Below are 18,800 nucleotides of genomic sequence, written 5' to 3'. Positions count from 1 at the left end.
GAAATAAGGTTTAATTGCCTTCTGAAATATTACTTCTATCAAGTTTGCTATATCATCACCAGCACTAGACATTATCATTTAAAATATCTTTGCTAATTTGATGTCTTTTTAAAGAGTAGCCCATTGTTTTAATTTGCATTTCTTTGATTATTAAAGAGGCTGAATATTTTTCCATGTTCTGTACTTGTTGCATTTCCTCTTTTGTGAATCGAATCTTTGTGGTTGGTGTATTTTTAATTTTTTCTTTCCTCCTCAAAACCCCTTCCTGTGGTGCCGAAGAGAGAGAGCACGTAGTAATGACAGCAACAGAGCGAGTGAATCAATTCTCCTGGACCAGTGTCATGGAGGCAGAATTCCACCTGCCAGGATCTATCCCACCTTGTGCCAACCACTGACCTTTGTATAAAGTGCTTTAAACTCAGCTCCTCTTCCTGTTTATCATGGTACTGGGCCTAGTGTAGTGAACAAAACAGATGAAAATCTTCCAAAAACTCAATTGCAGACCCAGTGAGGACAATTCCTTTGACTCAGAGGCCTCCCAAGTACTGGTCTGCTCACTTCCTACTTCTCCCCTTCCCCTCACTTCTCTGTCCTCAACCTTACCTCCAAAATCTTTCTTCCAGCCCCCAGTTAATTTCTTTACCATTAAGGTGAATCCATGAACACTTTTCCCTGGAAACTTGTTCTTCCTGGGTGCGTTCATGGTGGTGTTTTGTTTTTGTTTTTTTTTTTTCTTCTTCTTCTGTTTAGACCTTTCATCTGGGAATGTTTCTCTAAAGATCTATTCCGGGGAGTTAGTGGTGTGTGAAACTGTTATCAGCTACTATACTGACATGGAAGAAATTGGGAATTTATTGTCCAATGCTGCAAATCCTGTGGAGTTCATGTGTCAGGTAAGGATGTTGAAAGGAAACCTGAGTTTTCTGGGCACGTAGTTCCTTTTCATTTTTTAATTAAAATTTTTTAAAAAAATGTTTTTAGTTATTTTTGAGAGAGAGAGTGAGAGCACGCATGAGCAGGGGAGGGGCAGAGAGACACACACACACAAAATTCAAAGCAAACTCCCAAGTTCTCAGCTGTCAGCACAGAGCCCGACGTGGGGCTCGAACTCACAAATTGCGAGATCATGACCTGAGCTGAAGTCAGATGCTTAACTGACTGAGCCACCCAGGCACCCCTGGGTGTGTAGTTTCTGCTCATGGTTCTTCAGTTTCTAACCTGCTGGATGGGAGATAGCTGGGGTTAAAGTCTGACCTTCTTCCCTTTTGTGTTCAGGCCTTTAAAATTGTGCCCTACAACACAGAGACCCTTGATAAACTGCTAACTGAGTCCCTGAAGAACAATATCCCTGCGAGTGGACTGCACCTCTTTGGAATTAACCAACTGGAAGAAGAAGATATGATGGCAAGTAAGTCAAAAGGTCAAACCTCAGGAAACCACCCTTGGGTTGACTCCACTCTGTTGGTTTCAGCATCCAGTCAGCCTGTGCTCAAATCTCGCTGGTTCCTTCCCTGCAGCTCATCCTTGGGGGATGATTCCTTCACTGGCTAGCTGGTCTTCCAAATTGTCAATCTGCCTACCTCCACCCCTTGCTAAAAACCCTTTGTGGTCCCATTGGCCTTCAGATCAAGTTCAAACTCCTTAACATGTTTGCAAGCACTTCCCAAGGGGTTCCTGCTGCATTTCTGCCCTTATCTCTCTCCACTCTATCCCTTGGCTCTGCTCTACGGAAAGTATGAGCTTCTTTCACCTAATGAAAATTCTGCCCTGCCTCTTGCCAACTCACCTTATGGGAATACAGTTTCTTCCTCTCCTCATTGGTTACCGTTCACCTGGTGGCCCTCTGTTCACCCCCCTGCAGCGGCTTAGGTAGCACTTCCTCAGGAAGACCTTCCCGAACCTTTGGCAGGGTGTTCCATCTAGGTGCCAGGGGCTCCCCTGGCATGTCAGCTGTCCTCTGTGCTAGTTCTCCTCAGCTGTGTCTGTCTTCTCTGCTAGGCTGTCAGCTCAGTGAGGGCAGAGGCAGTGCCTGGGTGGCTAATTAAAGGCTCAAAACATTTGTTCAGTGAGGGAGGAACAGTCTTGTGTGCACGTGTGACATGAACTGCTTGTGTGGCGATGGTCACTGGCCAGCTGGACAGGGTGCCTGTTAGGGTGCTTCTGTGGACACCACTCTTCCATCACGTGGCCCAGTAGAACCCAGTTACCCTCTACCTGTGTCCGACCCTTCTTTCTATCTATCTGTCTATCTATCTATCTATCTATCTATCTATCTATCTATCTATCACTATTGGGTTTAGAAATCAATTTTTATGGGGTGCCTGGGTGGCTCAGTTGGTTGAGTGTCTGACTTTGGCTCAGGTCTTGATCTCACAGTTCGTGAGTTCAAGCCCTGCATTGGGCTCTGTGCTGATACCACGGGGCCTGGAGTCCACTTCAGATTCTGTGTGTCCCTCTCTCTCTGCCCCCTCCCCTGCCCCTGCTCACACTGTGTGTCTCTCCGTCTTTCAAAAAGAAATAAACATTGAGAAAAAAAAAATCAATTTTTATGAAAACAAACAAAAGAAAGATTGGTCCCCAACTCCACAACACAAACTGTCTATTTTCTTGGTAGAGTTTAACTTGCTGCATCCAGATATTAGTAGGTGGAGGGGGTCATGGGGATCCAGTGACCTACAGGAATACTTTGTTTCCCATGAATCAGAGGGTTAATGGACATCCTGCAGTTCAGGTGTATTAATACCAACATTCAAAACCTGTCCTAAACAAAGAACTCACTGAATACCATCTTATTAATCCTCTCAGCCCTTTTGAGATAGTTTGGGAATATCTCCTCATTCAAAACTAAGGGCCATGGAAAGGCTAATTAACATACCTAGGATTACTTGGCATACTTTATGAAATTTGGAGTAAGAGCTAAGAAGATGGACTTCTCTTTTTTAATCAGCACGAAGAAATTGTGTTAAAGTGCTATGAAATTTGCAGAGAAGGTCAAAACCTGATTCCCGTTGTACTTTGTGGCTGCTGCTTAAGCCTTTAGAAGATCAGCATATTTTGAATTAGTATTATTTTTCAGGATTCTTTGATCCTTTTAGAGAAAAAAGGTAGGATATTAACTGTTAGATTTGCAAATTAATTAACATGTTTCTTCTGTCATCTGAGGGCATATAATCTTCAGTGGTACCTCAAAGGAAGCTGCCAGATGTTAGGTCAGTCAGCCGAGAACTATTGATTGAGTGCCTGCTGGATGCCATGGTAGGCTTGCCAGCTTTGTGTCTATGAATAAGGGTGCCTCTGCCTTCATTTTCATTTGTCCATTGTTTTCCTTAACAATTATTCAGATCAGAGGGACGAGGAGCTGCCCACCTTGTTGCATTTTGCTGCGAAGTATGGACTGAAGAACCTCACTGCCTTGTTGCTCACCTGCCCAGGAGCCCTACAGGCATACAGTGTGGCAAACAAGCATGGCCACTACCCCAACACCATTGCTGAGAAACATGGCTTCAGAGACCTGCGGCAGTTCATCGATGAGTATGTGGTAAGGTCAAGGCGGGGGAGGCCCCAGGAATGGAAATGGACTGTGTGGTCCAAGGGCTGCCTTTGCACTCGAGACATGGTTGGATTTCATCTCTAGCAGGGGCTCATGTGCCTCTTCTCTGGCGGGGCCAGTGTGTGTGGAACTGAGCCCTGGAGTCATATGGACCTGAGTCCACATTCCTGTGCCAACACTTGTCAGCCACAGTGGATGACATGGACAGATCATGTATACTCTCTCTTTTAGTGTCCTAAGATGCAGAAGGAAGGTAACACCAGTCCTACTCATAGGGTTGTTTTCAGGATAAAAGGAAATAATGTATGTAAAGCACTGAGGTCTACCCTCAAAGAATTTACAGAGACATTCAGAGAGTGAATCTGCTAGAGGTTGATGCTGATCCCTCTTCTTCCACCTCCAAGGCACTTTGATGGGATGCTCCCAGCTGCCTGTCCCACTGTCAGGTCCCACTGTGAACTGTTAGGATTGGTTTCTTCCTTAGCAGAGACCACAACAAAGCTCTGCAATTGATGCTTTGGGGAGGCCACCTGTGAGGACCCACCTTATGCCAATGGCCTGTCTCTCTTTCTGAGCCTCTGTGTGTCTAAGAGACAGAGGCCCCGTTTATTTGCTCATCTGGTTTTAGACCCCCAGGTCCTCCTTGATCACTGACTTCTGGGTCCTTCTTTGAGTGTAATCTCATCCATGCCTGGGCCTTATTCCATGCCCCAATATTGCTTCTCTTGTCTTGGAGGCCCCTACCTTTCCTGACTGGACCCTTTTCTGATTTTCCTTCATCTTCATGAGTCACAGCTGGGACTCTCAGCCTCTCTCAAGGGGCTGTGACCCCCAAAGGAACAACAAAGACAATCTAGTCTTACTCTCTATCTCCATACAGAGGTGAGCCTACACCTCCCCAGAAACTTAATTCTGTGCTCAGTATTTGACAGTTTTCAGGTCAGTGACTCACTGAGGCATGTATGGGGGCTCTCCACAGTTTGGGAGTGATTAAGTACGTTGAATGAGTGGAATAGCATGAGTGCCCATTTGGGGCACGGTCTACAGAAATAAGGCTAAAAGGTGTTTACTTGGCTTTCCTTTGAAGTCACAAATGTATCAAATGCAGGGTTTCATTTCCATGCCAACAGTTTTTATTGGGGACATACTGTGTTCATAGTCATAACTACTGTTTATTGAATTTATTTGATTGGCAAAAGGCAGTGTTTCATTTAATCATCACCACAATCCTTTGAAGTTGGCAGTATTGTTATCTCTCTTTAATAAATGAGGAGAAGGGCTTAGCAAGGCAGAGTAATTGTGCGAGGGTCACACTCTAGTAAGGGTGGAGATGGGATGCAAACCTAGTTTGATGCTAATTCCGGGGCTTGTTATTCTAGTCTGTGTAACAGGGAAGTTTCGAGATGCCTTTTCAGTTCGCACTGAAATTCATCTGATTCACATTTCTCCAATCTTAGCTCTCCGACCAAAAATCACCTTCAGCCGATGCATCTTCAGCATTGCTACCAAGAGTTTGCCTCCGCGTGTTGTTTATGACCTCTAAGAACTGTCCTGTTTCCTCTTTCCACCACATCAAAACCAAATGCCAGAACTTGAGTCTCTACCACTTCCCAACTGTCACCTGGGCTACTCCTCAGGTCTCATCAGGAAACGAACACGTTGTGTCAATAGCAGATTAGCTCTCTTGGGGTAGTGATGATGAAAACGAGGATTTTTGCGGGTTGGTGCTGAAATAGGATTGTGAAACATCAAAGTTTCTTACCAGGAAAGTTGTGTGGAGGTTTCAGGGAAGCCAGTTTTCCGGCTTCACCACCATCTACAGGCAGAATGACGAGGGCCGCCTGTCCGACTGCAGGGCACTTCATCCAAGACCACCTCTTGTCTCAGGCACACAGGGTAGAAAACCAAGGGAGGTACCTCAGAGCAGCCTGCTAGAAGGGACAGGGACGAGGCCCCGAGCGTCTGAGGGACGTCTGACTGCACGCTAGCTCAAGGACATCTTAGCTGCAGCCCTGCTTAGCCCATTTGGATTTCCATCTGGCTGGTCAGCAAGGGTGACACCCTTGGGTGTCACTTGTTTCCCTAAGTAGAAACCAGGGTGTAGTAGAAAGGTCAGAAGGTAGGATTGCACAGCCCTGAGTAAGGCACTAGGTTTTTCTGAGCTGTGTTTTTCTCATCTTTGAACTAGGGAATATTACAAGTTTCTCAAGCCGTTGTGGAAGGGATGGCATGACGGTATGTATAGGCAAACACCCAGCATCGTACCTGACCCGTAATAGGTGCTCACGAGAAAGTCTTTAATTTGTATCCTGTGGATACATGCATCTCATCGGATGCTTAATGACAGTCTCTTGTGTGCATGACTCTGCTTCGTGTTGGGAGAAGATAGAAAGATTAAAACAAAAAATATAAAACAAACAGAAGAAGGCTTGGAGCCTGGCCTCCACGAGCTTTCAGGCTGGTGGGAAATACAGACAGACACACAGCTGAGCCCTGACCCATGTGCACCTTTACTCTGCCTGTCACGAGCCCCTGAGGGCCTAACTGTCCCCAGAGGGCCAGGCCGTCTCAGGGTTCCCGTGACTCCCGTCTTCTCTTTCAGGAAACTGTGGACATGCTGAAGAGTCACATTAAAGAGGAACTGATGCAAGGGGAGGAGGCTGACGCCGTGTATGAGTCCATGGCTCACCTGTCCACAGACCTGCTCATGAAGTGCTCCCTCAACCCCGGCTGTGACGAGGAGCTATATGAGTCCATGGCTGCCTTTGTCCCAGCTGCCACCGAAGACCTCTGTAAGTAGCACAGCCCAGTTCTGCTTCCATCCTTCTGCTGACACACGGCTTTCTTCGCTCTGGTGTGTGGTGGTGGGGGTGGAGGGAAGTCCCTCGCCTACCCCCACTCTGCCCCAGAGAGATGAAGATCCTGTTTTACACAAGTTAGATCTTGTCATCATGTGCTGTGACAAGCACAGTCCTTCTCCAGACTTCCTCCGCTGTGACTGCTGAGCGACTGAAAAGTGTAGGCAAGTGCCTGGAGGTCAGAATTGATGGGGGCATCGTCTTGTGATCTGAGAGGCTCAATCAGTGGCTCTCAAACCCTATCAGTCCCAACGGGCCCTTCTTATAACATTTCATAATGCTTCCCTTTAGTACCTTGACATGCCACTCATATACAATATAATCTGCCTACATATGAAAATTAAAAGAAAATTTTTTAGTTTATTTATTTATTTATTTAGGGAGCAAGCACATGTGCCTGCATGAGTGAGGGGCAGAGAGAGAGGGAGAGAGAAAATCCCAAACAGGCTCTGCAGAGTCCGTGCAGAGCTCGACATGGGGCTCGATTCCACAAACCATGAGATCGTGACCTGAGCTGAAACCAACAGTCGGATGCTTAACTGACTGAGCCCCTCAGGCGCCCCATTACATATGAAAATTTATTTTTTTTTATTAAATTTTTTTTTCAACGTTTATTTATTTTTGGGACAGAGAGAGACAGAGCATGAACGGGGGAGGGGCAGAGAGAGAGGGAGACACAGAATCGGAAACAGGCTCCAGGCTCTGAGCCATCAGCCCAGAGCCCGACGCGGGGCTCGAACCCACGGACTGCGAGATCGTGACCTGGCTGAAGTCGGACGCTTAACCGACTGCGCCACCCAGACGCCCCTGAAAATTTAGAAATCAAATATATGCCCTAAATGAAATATAAAAGAGAAGTAAAAGGAAAGGAACAGCTCAGTATGCCTGCACATGAGGACATAATGAAATAGATGCAGGCATCTACACTCAGAATCACTACCAATGTCATGGCCTCACATGCTGACCGACCGATACGTGTCTGTTGTATTGGAGACTTGGATACTGGCAGCAATGGATTTTCCTAAGTGGTAAATGATTTTTCACACTCTCCTTTCCATTTTCATAGTAATTGAATTCCTGGAAAATTCAGTACATATCAAAACCATGCAGAAATACAAGTTGTATTTATTTTTTTTTACTTTTTTTTTAACATTTTATTTTATTTTTTGAGAGAGAGAGAGACACACACACACACACGAGCAGGGGAGGGTCAGAGAGAGAGAGAGAGACACACACACACACACACACACACACACACAGAATCCAGAGCAGGCTCCAGGCTCTGAGCTGTCAGCACAGAGCCCGATATGGGGTTAGTTTCCAGGCTCAGAAAATTATAAGCAGATTTTTTTTGTTAACCCAACTTTAATGGATTAATATATAATAAGCTTATTTCTAAAATATCTTTAGGACAGGATTTTTCCTGTAAGTTGCTTACCAAATTTTGCCTAGTTTTTGGTTACCTTAATTTTTTTTTCCCAGTAACAACGGTAATACATTCTTATAAAATTTGAAACAAAATAAAGATGTATAACTGAGTTATTAAAAGTCCATATGACTCTACCCCAAGCACTCCTAATAGCTTGGGATACTTGTCTATATTTTTCTTTGTACCTGCTGATATTAAATTGAGAAATATACACACATAAATATATAGATATGTACAAATGCACATATATGTGTAAATACATGTCATAAGCAGGTTTTTTTTTAACCTATATGTGTGTCTAGTGAAATATTTAGAAGTCATGAGGGGCACAAATCACTCCATTGCCCATGACAGCCCTGTACACTGCAGGGTGTCTACGTCTTTCTCCCTTCTGCTAAATTCCAGTACAGTAGTCCCCCCTTATCTGATATTTCACTTATTTCACTTTCCCCAGTTTCCCATGAGCAGCTGTGGCCCAGAAGCAGATGATCCTCCTTCTGACATAGGCTCAGAAGGTAGATGGTAGCCTAATGCTACGTCAGTGTGTACGTCATTTATCTTATCAAGTAGTGTTTTATCATCTGCTGTCATCGCCAGAAGGGTTCGTTCCATAAAATATTTTGAGGGAGAGAGAAACCATGTTCACCTAACTTTTATTATGCTATATTGTTACAATTGTTCTCTTTTATTACTAGTTATAGTTGTTAATCTCTTACTATAATTGATAAGTTGAACTTTATTATAGGTATGTGTGTATGTAGGGAAAGTATACTGTGTATACACACACACACACACACACACACACACACACACACACACACAGGGTTTGGTACTATCTGTGGTTTCAGGTATCTGCTTCTTGGAAGGTATCTCTGAGGATAAGGGGCATTAATATAGTGTCCCTGCATCATGACGACAACCTAAAACCCCCTCTTAGATTTTCCAAACCTCCCCTAGAGGGCAGTGTTGCTGCCCTTGAGACTCACTGATCTAAATAATGTTGGACTTCAAAGCAGTATTTTTTTTTTCACATTTATTCATTTTTGAGGATGAGAGAGACAGAGCATGAGCGGGGGAGGGGCAGAGAGAGAGAGAAAGGGAGACACAGAATTCGAAGCAGGCTCCAGGCTCCGAGCTGTCAGCACAGGGCCTGACATGGGACTTGAATTCATGGACTGATGAGTTAAAGTCGGACACTCAACCAACTGAGCCACCCAGGCGCCCCAGCCCTGGACTTCAAAGCAGTATTGAAGCAGGACAACATGCAAGGGGCCCTCAATGAGCTTTCTTAATATGTTACTACCATTTGCTATCAAAGGCTAAGCACTCTGAAACACTGCCTAAAGCTTACCTTCCTTCCCTCTGGTCTATTTAATAGAGTCAAGAAAGGCAAAGAGCACCTGGGTGGCTCAGTTGGTTAAGTGACCGACTCTTGATTTTGGCCCAGGTCATGATCTCATGGTGTGTGGGTCAAGTTCCATGTTGGGTTCTGCAGAACCTGCTTGGGATTCTCTCTCTCCCCCTCTCTCTCTGCCCCTCCCCTGCTTCCATGCACACACACTTTTTTTTTGTTTTTTTGTTTTTATCTCTCTCAAAATAAATAAACTTAAAAAAAGAAAGAAAGAAAGGCAGAACAAATTCCTATCAGTGTATCAGCTTTATTGATAGAGGGCTTCTGGAATGGGCTAGATCGAGTATTGCCAACCTTTAGTCTGAGAAGAAGACAGAGAAGCTCTCGGCACACAGGGAAGTGACCCTGAGTTTCCCACCCATGAACAGAAAAGTGGGTGCCAAGAAGGTGCCTTAGAGTAGGGGATGTGGGCAGGTCGGTGGCCAGAGGCAGACCCTGATGCCAGCAGGGCCTTTGACAAGTCACCCCCAGCACCTGGAAGCTGTGGTCCAGTCGTTACTAGGTGCTTGGTAGTTAGAATGGCTGCCCCTTGTGGGGTGCAGCAAGAATGAGGGAAAGCTCGGTAGAAGCTCCCTTCCTACGCCTAACTGGGAGGCCTGGAAGTGCTGATAGAAGCTCTTGCCAAATGAGCCATGACCCAGCAGAGGGGCGAGGAGAGAAGGCATCACCCCCACATCCACATCCTCTATCTCACTGAATCCTTAAAGCCGCATAAGGATGTTTTGATTAACTTGCACTTTACAAATGAGAAAACTGAGCTCAGAGAGGTTAAGCAACTTTCCCAAAGTCTCACAGCTCATAAGTGATAGAACTCACATTTGAGCTCAAGTCTGTCTCTAGGATCGTAGTCTTTATTTTCTGTCTGAATTTTCCATCTAATGCCATAAATTTTAGTCCTAGTTTCTTCTAAAGAAGCCATCTAGCAGCTACAGCCATTGCCCCAATGTCAGCTCACCAAACAGCCTCTGGTACCCTCTGCACATGTACATCCGTCTCTCCATGGCCACCACAAGAATTTCTGGAACATCTACTGGAACATGTTTTAGCTACTTGCCTCTTCTTCTGGGTGTTGGGGAGACAAGAGGGGCCAACACACAGTCCTTTCCAGTATGGAACAGAGACCCAGTCACACAGAACATTTGGAGGAAAACCAATACCTACTTGGGAAGCCAGAGATTGTGTATATCATGTCTGCCTGTGTCCTTGTTACGGGGCAATTGAACAGTTAACGAGTCCCCCACTTAACTAGCAGTTTAGTGTTGACAGAGAGCCTTAACACCTGTTATCCCCCTGGATGCTCCAACACAAGAAATCTCACACCAGCAGAAAGCTGCAGGGGATGCTAAAGGCAGCCACAGCAGGAACAGTGAACCTCTCCAGCACTGCCCAAGGCAGCGGAGTGCTCTGGGGCTAGTCTGCTTTGTGGCCCTTGGCCACTTGTAAAGTTACATGGGTCAGGGGGATTCTGGTTGCCCTGGAGCTAGAAGGAGGCCACTAATACAATAGGCTGGCTGTAGAATTTGGCTGCTTTGTGGGTGGGGAAAGGAAACCCACTGTATTTTTCATTTGCCAGATCACATAAGCTCTGAATTTTCTGATTCTAGACACGATTTGGTTTGTGTTTCTGTCTTTGTGGTTTAATTTTGAGAAGGACCACTTACCTGCTGGCCGACAAGGAGCCGCACTGGGAAGAAACCATTCATTTATTACCAGTGACTTGCTAGGAGAGAAAGCGGTTTAGTTCATAAACAAGCAGGACAAACATAAATCTAACATGCGTATTTGCAGTAGCACCCAGCACAGTGATAAGGTGTACCATCCGACAGCCCTTTCAGGCAAACAGACTGCTTTTATCTCATCTGTTATTTCGTCCCATCGTCCTTGGGCTTGGTGGATAGAATTACCTCCATTTCACAGGGGAGAAAACTGAGGCTCCGAGATTTAGTAGCCTACTTAAATCCCGTGGATCAGGATTAAGTCCCGTGGTCAGGACTCTGGGTCAGTACATTCCCGGTGACAAGTCTGTCTGCCCCCCAACTGGGATAGAGGACTCTCCTGGCCTGCCCTTCTTCTAGGATCTGCATTTGCCAGCCCCAGAAGGGACACTGAGACAGAAGGGACATGGAGCTGTTTCTAAATGTCTAAGTAGCCGAGTTTATCAGTGCCCCACCTTTGTTACCACTCAACCCTAGAAGCTGAAAGTGAATGTATTAAGGACTGTGGGCTGTGTTCATTCAGTCACAGGACAAGCAGTATGGAGTGAAGGCTTTCTTTGGAGGTCATCAACGGTGTTGGGACAAATCTGCCTCTTTCTGACTTGAGTTTTGGAAAAGAGATAGTAATGAGGTCCCCTTCTCCAAAAGGAACCCACAACCACTAAGTAGGAAGTTTGTGAGGGAGACTCTCCGTGTTGAATGAAGTGGGGCAGGGGAGTGATGTTGGCTTCTGACCCTGAGATTTTATGATTCCACTCCTGACTCTCCTTCCCTGGAATTGCCTGGGTGTACACGCGCGCTCACACACACACTCACACCCCTCACTCTCATGGTCTTTAGTTTAGCTATGCTGCCACCAGGTGGTAACTGCATGCCTTTGATATCAGATATTCAACTTTGCTCCCAATACTCCTGAGAATTTTTTGTTCGAGACAGAATTAAACCATCAGTTTCCTAACTTTACCATATAAGAAATGAATATTTCTATTAAGGGTAAGCTTATGCAAACACTAAATAGAAATGAAGGCACATCTCTCTTGGGTGTTTTCTCTATCACCCAATCTTTTTCTCAGTTCTTTTGCCGCTGTCCTTGCCTTCAGAGAATGACACTGTAGTCCTAGTGTTGCTCTGACTTAGGTAATACATTTCATATGGAAAGCCTCTCCCAGGGACTGGTCACCTCCCTGAGACTCTGGGTTCTAAAGCTTTGGGAGCCATTCCTGAGAGGCCTTGTCCATTTGTTTCCAACATGATCTGCTTGTGGATTTAACTCTGCTTAAAAGTCTCAGAGGCTCAGACCCCTTGGTGGCTCAGTCAGTGGTTAAGCATCCAACTTCAGCTCAGGTCATGATCTCACAGTTTGTGAATTCAAGCCCCGCATTGGGCTTTCTGCTGTCAGCGCAGAGCCTGCTTTGGATCCTCTGTCTTCCTCTGTCTCTGCCCCTCCCCTGCTCGCTCTCTCTCTCAAAAATAAACATTTAAAAAAATGTTTTTAATTTAAAAATTAGAAAAAAATACATGTTAAAAAGAAAAATCTCAGAGACTCGTCTTCTATTAGGAGAAAAGAGCCAAAAGAGAAAGGCAAATATCTTGAGAGTGGAAACTATAAACTCATATGAGTCTGTAATCCCTTCTAGAAAGCTGTTCTGCTTCAGGTGACTCCTGTGTTACACTCTTCTCTCGTGCCTCTGCTCCCTCTGCCCGGCTCTGTGGCTCAAATTTGTGTATGGTGCAGAGCGGACTCAACCCCAGCTAACTTGCTGCCTTCCCTTAGCAACCTCCTTGCTAGCTGGCATGTTTGTACAGGTCACCTCCATCTGTGACCCTGTCTGTGATCTGGGTCCCCTCCGAGCCGGGGCCTTGCAGCCCAGCCAGGGAAGCTCTGAGCCCAGCTGAAGGACCATTTGTAAGCAAAGCTGTTAAGTTACCAATTTGCTTCTGGAACATGCTGCCTCTCCTCCCTGCACCTTTTTCTCTCAGGAGTCTTCCTTCCTGACTTTACTGAGACTGCCATCCTCCTGTTAATCCATCTAGGAAAGACTGGCTGGGAGCCAAGGAATGCCTTGTGGGCAGTGGGGCTAGGGTAAGTCATGGGGCCTTACCAGCAAGAAGCTCATTCTGGGCAGGGCTGGTGCTGTGCTGTCGAGGGCTGAAAGTGACCCAGTGGGGCAAAGGGAGGCTCAAGGCACTTCCTGACTTCTGTGGCTTTTGGTTCCTCCAGATGTACAGGAACTGTGTTGGGGATGTAGGCACTTAGTGAAAGCATGTGGATTGAGACTTTTAAAAGCAAAGAAGATAAAAATCCCCACCACCAGCAGTGACCTTGCTCCCCTCTGGACCTGTATAGCCGTGGTTCACACTCTCCTGGGGCCACTGCAACCACATCGTTCTGCACCCTGGTTTGTGTATATGCTTCTCTGGTGACCTGCTCCTACCTCAGTTTAGGAAGCATGTGTCATCCATAATGATGTGCACAATAGGTGCTCAACTATTTCTTGAATTTGAGAGTACCAGAAAATAGAAAGTCATCCTGGATTTGGTGGGGTGGAGTGGTTGACATTCCAGTGCAAAGACCTTTCCTGATAGGTGCTAGCGACACACCTATTAGACGTCCCCGAGCGCGGACGTCTCCGGCAGTAGTGACTCCTCCGGCACTCGGATCTGCCTTTCTTTTCATGTCTCCTCTACATTAGCTCATGCGGTTCCTGCTGCCAGGATCGCCCTTCTCTTTTCTCAGCGTGGAAAATGCCCAGATTCCTTCACAAAGCCCAGATACCTTCGTGTTCATATTCATGTGTTTATGCCTCATTAATTTGCCCATTCACACATTCCTTCATTCAATAATATTAATCAAACCTCTCATGTGATTAAGTCACCGTGTCAGGTGGCAGAGAGTCAATAAACAAGACGGCATGATCTCTGCCTCCCAGAGCCCTCCTTCTAGCAAGAGAGCTGAATATTAAATAAAAATGCCACATAACTAAATATATAACGACAAAACCGTGACAGTGCCATGGAGGAAAAGGACACGGTGCCCCAAGAGGGCAGCTGTGGATGTGGAGAATGAGGGGAGGAGGGCGTGTGGTACCCACCGCATCCCACTGTGAACTCATCTCGTAGACTGATTCCTGCCCTGCAGAGGGTCTGTGTGCTGGCCAGGAGTGCTGCAAAGAGGCCCTTGTCTGCATAAGAAATCCGTGAGACTTGTTGCTGCCTAACCCTTGCATCCTTAGCCCCTTCGTTTTCTTTTCTTTAATGTTTATTTATCTATTTTGAGAGAGAAAGAACGAGTGGGGGAGGGATAGAGAGAGAGAAGGAGAGAGAGAATCCCAAGCAGACTCCACGCCACCAGCGCAGAGCCGGTGCAGGGCTCGAACTCCTGAGCCGTGAGATCATGACCTGAGCTGAAATCAAGAGTCGGATGCTCAACCGACCAAGCCACCCGGGTGCCCCAGCCCCTTCGTTTCATTGCCTGCCTCTCCTTAGCTGCTGTAATTTCAGATTGCCATTTCCCTTTTCTCTGTCTCTCTCTCAGTCTGTGTGTGTGTGTGTGTGTGTGTGTGTGTGTGTGTGTGTGTGTGTGTCTCCCTCCTTTCCATCACTTCTCCATTAGGGTATGGGGAGATTGGACCCCCCTACAGACATGGCCAATGAAAGCACTTGATCCCACCTGAGTGCATACGGAGCACACCGGGCTTCAGGTCATCAGATGCTTTACCACGCTGCTCCTTGCTCTAAGGGTCTGTTTTGGCTATAAGAATACTTGCTGGAGAAAAAAAAAATTACTTTTGGACCGCTTTCAGGGTTTGAGAGCCTTTCCAGAAGAATAGCCTCTTAGTATCTGACATTTTACTGTATTAGATTCTCAGATTAGGTTTTATATTAAATTAACAACACATAATCTGGATAGAGTTTCCACTGCAGCTAAGCGATCTAGATTTATGTCCCCTGAGGAGTATCGTATGGGCTTCTTTGAAAATTCATTATTTTCCTTGACTCATTCCTTAATTAAGTGCCTGCCTAGGCTTTGTCTCATCTGTTCAAGCTTCTTTCTTCCAAGGAATGGGTTCTTTCTGATTGATTCCCTAAATGAAGTACAGTGTAACTCTACAGCTGGCTCTTCCCTGAGGACTGTGGTCCCTGAGTCTCCTCGTTTTATGTTTTTTTCTTTTTTGTCTCTGCTGAAATGAAAGCACTTTGCACTTTCTCCTTAGACCCGCAGGTTTCAGGGCTTTTTAGTTTATTTTTAACTGACACGTGGTGAAGGTTAAGTGCTTAGAATCTGAAGTACAAACACTGAGCATCCAGGAATGCAGGGATTTGTTGTTCTGCTTTTCTTTACAAAATGTCCTTTGTCTGCAAGCACACTGACTTCACCTCCAGAATTTTCTATGTGTTTCAGCCACTCATGTGGTGCTCACTGTATACCTGAGTTGTATGCACCCATGGGGTTGGGAAATTTAGAGTCTGAGAGGATCTTTTTACTTATGAACTCCAAACAATTGGACACTTTTTTTTTTAATCATTAGGAAGGTAGTAATCGTTACTACTAAGACTTACTGCCTAATACAGATAGGGCAAATAGTGTTTGAAAAATCATTTCATATGCCAGTGTCAGTTAGTTGGTACTGAGTGCCTGAGGGGGCTATGTTGAGGATTCTGAGACCACAAAGAATGCTATGACTAACTAGTGATGTTTGCCTTGAGTACAGAATAGGGACACGGGGGGCGATGTATATATTTGCTGTTCTTGGTCTAATTGAAAACCATATATGCTCAATTACATATAAAAAGAATCATTTTGCTTCAAATATAAATGGAAAGAAAGTCATTTTTGGGTAACTTCACTTACGGTAGTGTGTAATGCCTCCATCACGCCAGGGCTGCTGGGTCCAGTGTGGACACGATGGACTTGCTTGCGTGGGCCCTGATCCCTGAGCCTTACTGCCCCTGTCAGCCCAGTATGGGGAGGAAGTTTGTGACAGGCTGACTGTGCTGATGCTTGCTTCCATCTGTAGGAGGCAGAATAGAGCCCCTAAATCTGTGAATGGGCTACACGATCTGGCAAAGGAGAATGAAAGTTGTAGATGGAATTAAGGTTGCTAATGTCCTGGATTATTGGGGTGGATCCTTAAAAGTAGAAGAAAGAGGAGCACCTGGGTGGCTCAGTCGGTTAAGCATCCGACTTCAGCTCAGGTCATGATCTCATGGCCCGTGAGTTCAAGCCCCGCATTGGGCTCTGTGCTGACAGCTCAGAGGCTGGAGCCTGCTTCGGATTCTGTGTCTCCCTGTCTCTCTTTGCCCCTCCCCTGCTCACACTCTGTGTATGTGTCTCTCTCTCTCTCAGAAATAAATAAACATTAAACATTTTTTTTAAAAAAAAGTAGAAGAAAGAATCAGAAAACAGACCAGAGATGGCTCCATGAGAAGGACTCAATTCAGCTAAGTTCACTGCCTGACATTGCTGGCCTCATATATAGAGGAAGAGAGCTTAGTGCCAAGGAATGCACGTAGCATCTAGAATTTGGAAAGGGCAAAGAGACAGATCCTCCCCTAGAGCTCCTGGAAAAGAAGGCGGTCCTCTCAAAATTTTTAGCCCAGTGAGACTCTTTTCAGATTTTCAAACTACAGAACTATAAGGCAATAAATTTATGTTGTTTTTAGCCACTAAGTTTGGGATAATTTTTTACAGCACAATAAAATATGAATACACTATCTAGGTTGCTTCAATATAATAATAGTATCCATTAATATTAGTGCTGGGCACTATTGCTAAACATTTTATAAGCATTGTCTCCATTGGCCCCTACAGTTTTCTTATTTATCTCCACTTTATAAATGGAGATATACAAGCTTAGTGATATCAGGTGGCTTTCCCAAGGACATAGAGCCAGTCAGAGTCAGAGCCAGGGCTTGAACCCAGTTCTCCAGGATACCAAAGTCCACGCAGGTAACTGCCACCTTCGACCATGATGTCCACCTGCACTGGTCGCTCAGTGACTGGTGTCCTCGCCTCTGTTGCTTGCCTGGCTTCAGTGGCAGCCTTTCTCTGACTTACGATTGTCCCCTGAATGTCCCCTCAATTAAATTGAGTTCTTTTTAATTTTTTTTGATGTTTATTTATTTTTGAAGGAGAGAGAGACAGAGTGTGAGGGGGAAGGGGAGAGAGAGAGGGAGACACAGAATCCGAAGCAGGCTCCAGGCTCTGAGCTGTCAGCTCAGAGCCCAACGCGGGGCTCGAATTCATAAACCATGAGATCATGACCTGAGCCAAAGTCGGATGCTTAACCGACTGAGCCACCCAGGCACCCCTAAATTGAGTTCTTTTTAAAAAACTGGTCTCTGCTTAGGACATTAGCCTGGATATAGAATTTAATAATAAAGACCACAGTAATGACAGTCCTAGTAACAGTAATACTAATAGTAATAGCAATTAGCATTATTTAGCACTTTCTCTGAGCTAGGCACTCTGCTAAGCAGTTGGCCAGCTTCTTATTTAATACTCATGGCAAACCTATGAGATACATCCTGCTACCATCACCATGTTACAGACAAGTAAAGAGAAGCTGAGAGGATTCAAACAACTTGACCCAAGATAATTGTGAGTGAAGTTAATGTAACAGCTATCATTTCCCCTTCTGCTAGAGAATTTGACCTTCGGTTGACTTCCCAGCTGTTACCCTGGTAACCTGATAAGAGTCAAATGTCAACTATGTTTCTAGGCAACATATGCCTATGATAAAAATGACCCCTAATTGGTTGGTAAATTGGATCTGGAACTGGGAGGAGCTATATGTGGACTATAAGTACCCGAAAGGGGCAGCACACTCTGGGCTTCCCTGAGAGCAGTGACTCTGACATGCTCATGGGGACCCCTGGAAGGATGCCTTAGGGGTTGCCACGAGACATACCGCTCCTGTGGGCCATGAGGCTTTTCACTCCGCGGGGGGGCCCTCCACCTGCCTGACCTGGGTCTTGTCTCCTTGCACATGAGCTACTGGACTGGCACAAAGACTGCTCTTGAGGAAGGATGCCACCTGGCAGTGTCCTCCTGGCCTGTGTCCTACATTCTCCTGAACAGACCATCCATCCTGCATAGATGACCATGGTCATCTTGTGAGCCTGAACGATCAGGTGGATCTAAGAAGTCTGTCTGGTGTCAGACCCGTGGGTGTTGTAGTCCTCCAGCCAGGAATAGGAGAATCAAAATTGGGACTTACGCATTTTGATGCTAGGACAGCTCAAGGAGGAGAAATAACTCTACTAAGAAACCACAGGACTGATATTTAGCAGATCTGGTCAAGACGTGATTACAAAGTAAAAAGATATGTTTGTCATTGGTGGCTCATTTAACCCCACGTTGGTCATAATACCCAATGTGTATGGCTCACAGGTGTCACTGGAAGGTGATTTGGTGGCATTGGGGGACAGGGAAGGGTCAGTGTAGGTCATTCCTGGGGGTTGTGCTTCTGTAATTTTCCCATTGCATTTCCTCCTCTGCTTTTCAAATCTTTTCCCCTCTTCCATCTCCTTCTCCTTTTTTTTTTTTTTAAAAACTTTTCAGGGGCGCCTGGGTGGCGCAGTCGGTTAAGCGTCCGACTTCAGCCAGGTCACGATCTCGCGGTCCGTGAGTTCGAGCCCCGCGTCGGGCTCTGGGCTGATGGCTCAGAGCCTGGAGCCTGTTTCTGATTCTGTGTCTCCCTCTCTCTCTGCCCCTCCCCCGTTCATGCTCTGTCTCTCTCTGTCCCAAAAATAAATAAACGTTGAAAAAAAAATTAAAAAAAAAAAAACTTTTCATTTTGAACTACCTGAGAAAAGTTGCAAAAATGCTAGTTCT

At 45.7% G+C, this 18,800-nt stretch overlaps 1 protein-coding gene across 2 annotated transcripts in view; it reads left to right on the top strand.

Moving 5' to 3' along the window:
• PIK3AP1 (phosphoinositide-3-kinase adaptor protein 1) overlaps positions 1 to 18,800 on the top strand; it is a 119,718-nt gene that overhangs the window by 64,333 nt on the left and 36,585 nt on the right. For both annotated transcript variants that reach the window (XM_043597123.1, XM_043597122.1), the window contains 4 exons: positions 751 to 893; positions 1,276 to 1,408; positions 3,342 to 3,538; positions 6,153 to 6,342. In XM_043597123.1, the coding sequence (XP_043453058.1) occupies positions 751 to 893; positions 1,276 to 1,408; positions 3,342 to 3,538; positions 6,153 to 6,342 (663 nt within the window). The remainder of the gene's footprint in view (positions 1 to 750; positions 894 to 1,275; positions 1,409 to 3,341; positions 3,539 to 6,152; positions 6,343 to 18,800) is intronic.

Source organism: Prionailurus bengalensis, chromosome D2 (assembly GCF_016509475.1).
Source record: "Prionailurus bengalensis isolate Pbe53 chromosome D2, Fcat_Pben_1.1_paternal_pri, whole genome shotgun sequence".
Taxonomy (NCBI): domain Eukaryota; kingdom Metazoa; phylum Chordata; class Mammalia; order Carnivora; family Felidae; genus Prionailurus; species Prionailurus bengalensis.
Note: the sequence above shows the minus strand (reverse complement) of the source record. Positions and strands in the feature narration are given on the sequence as shown.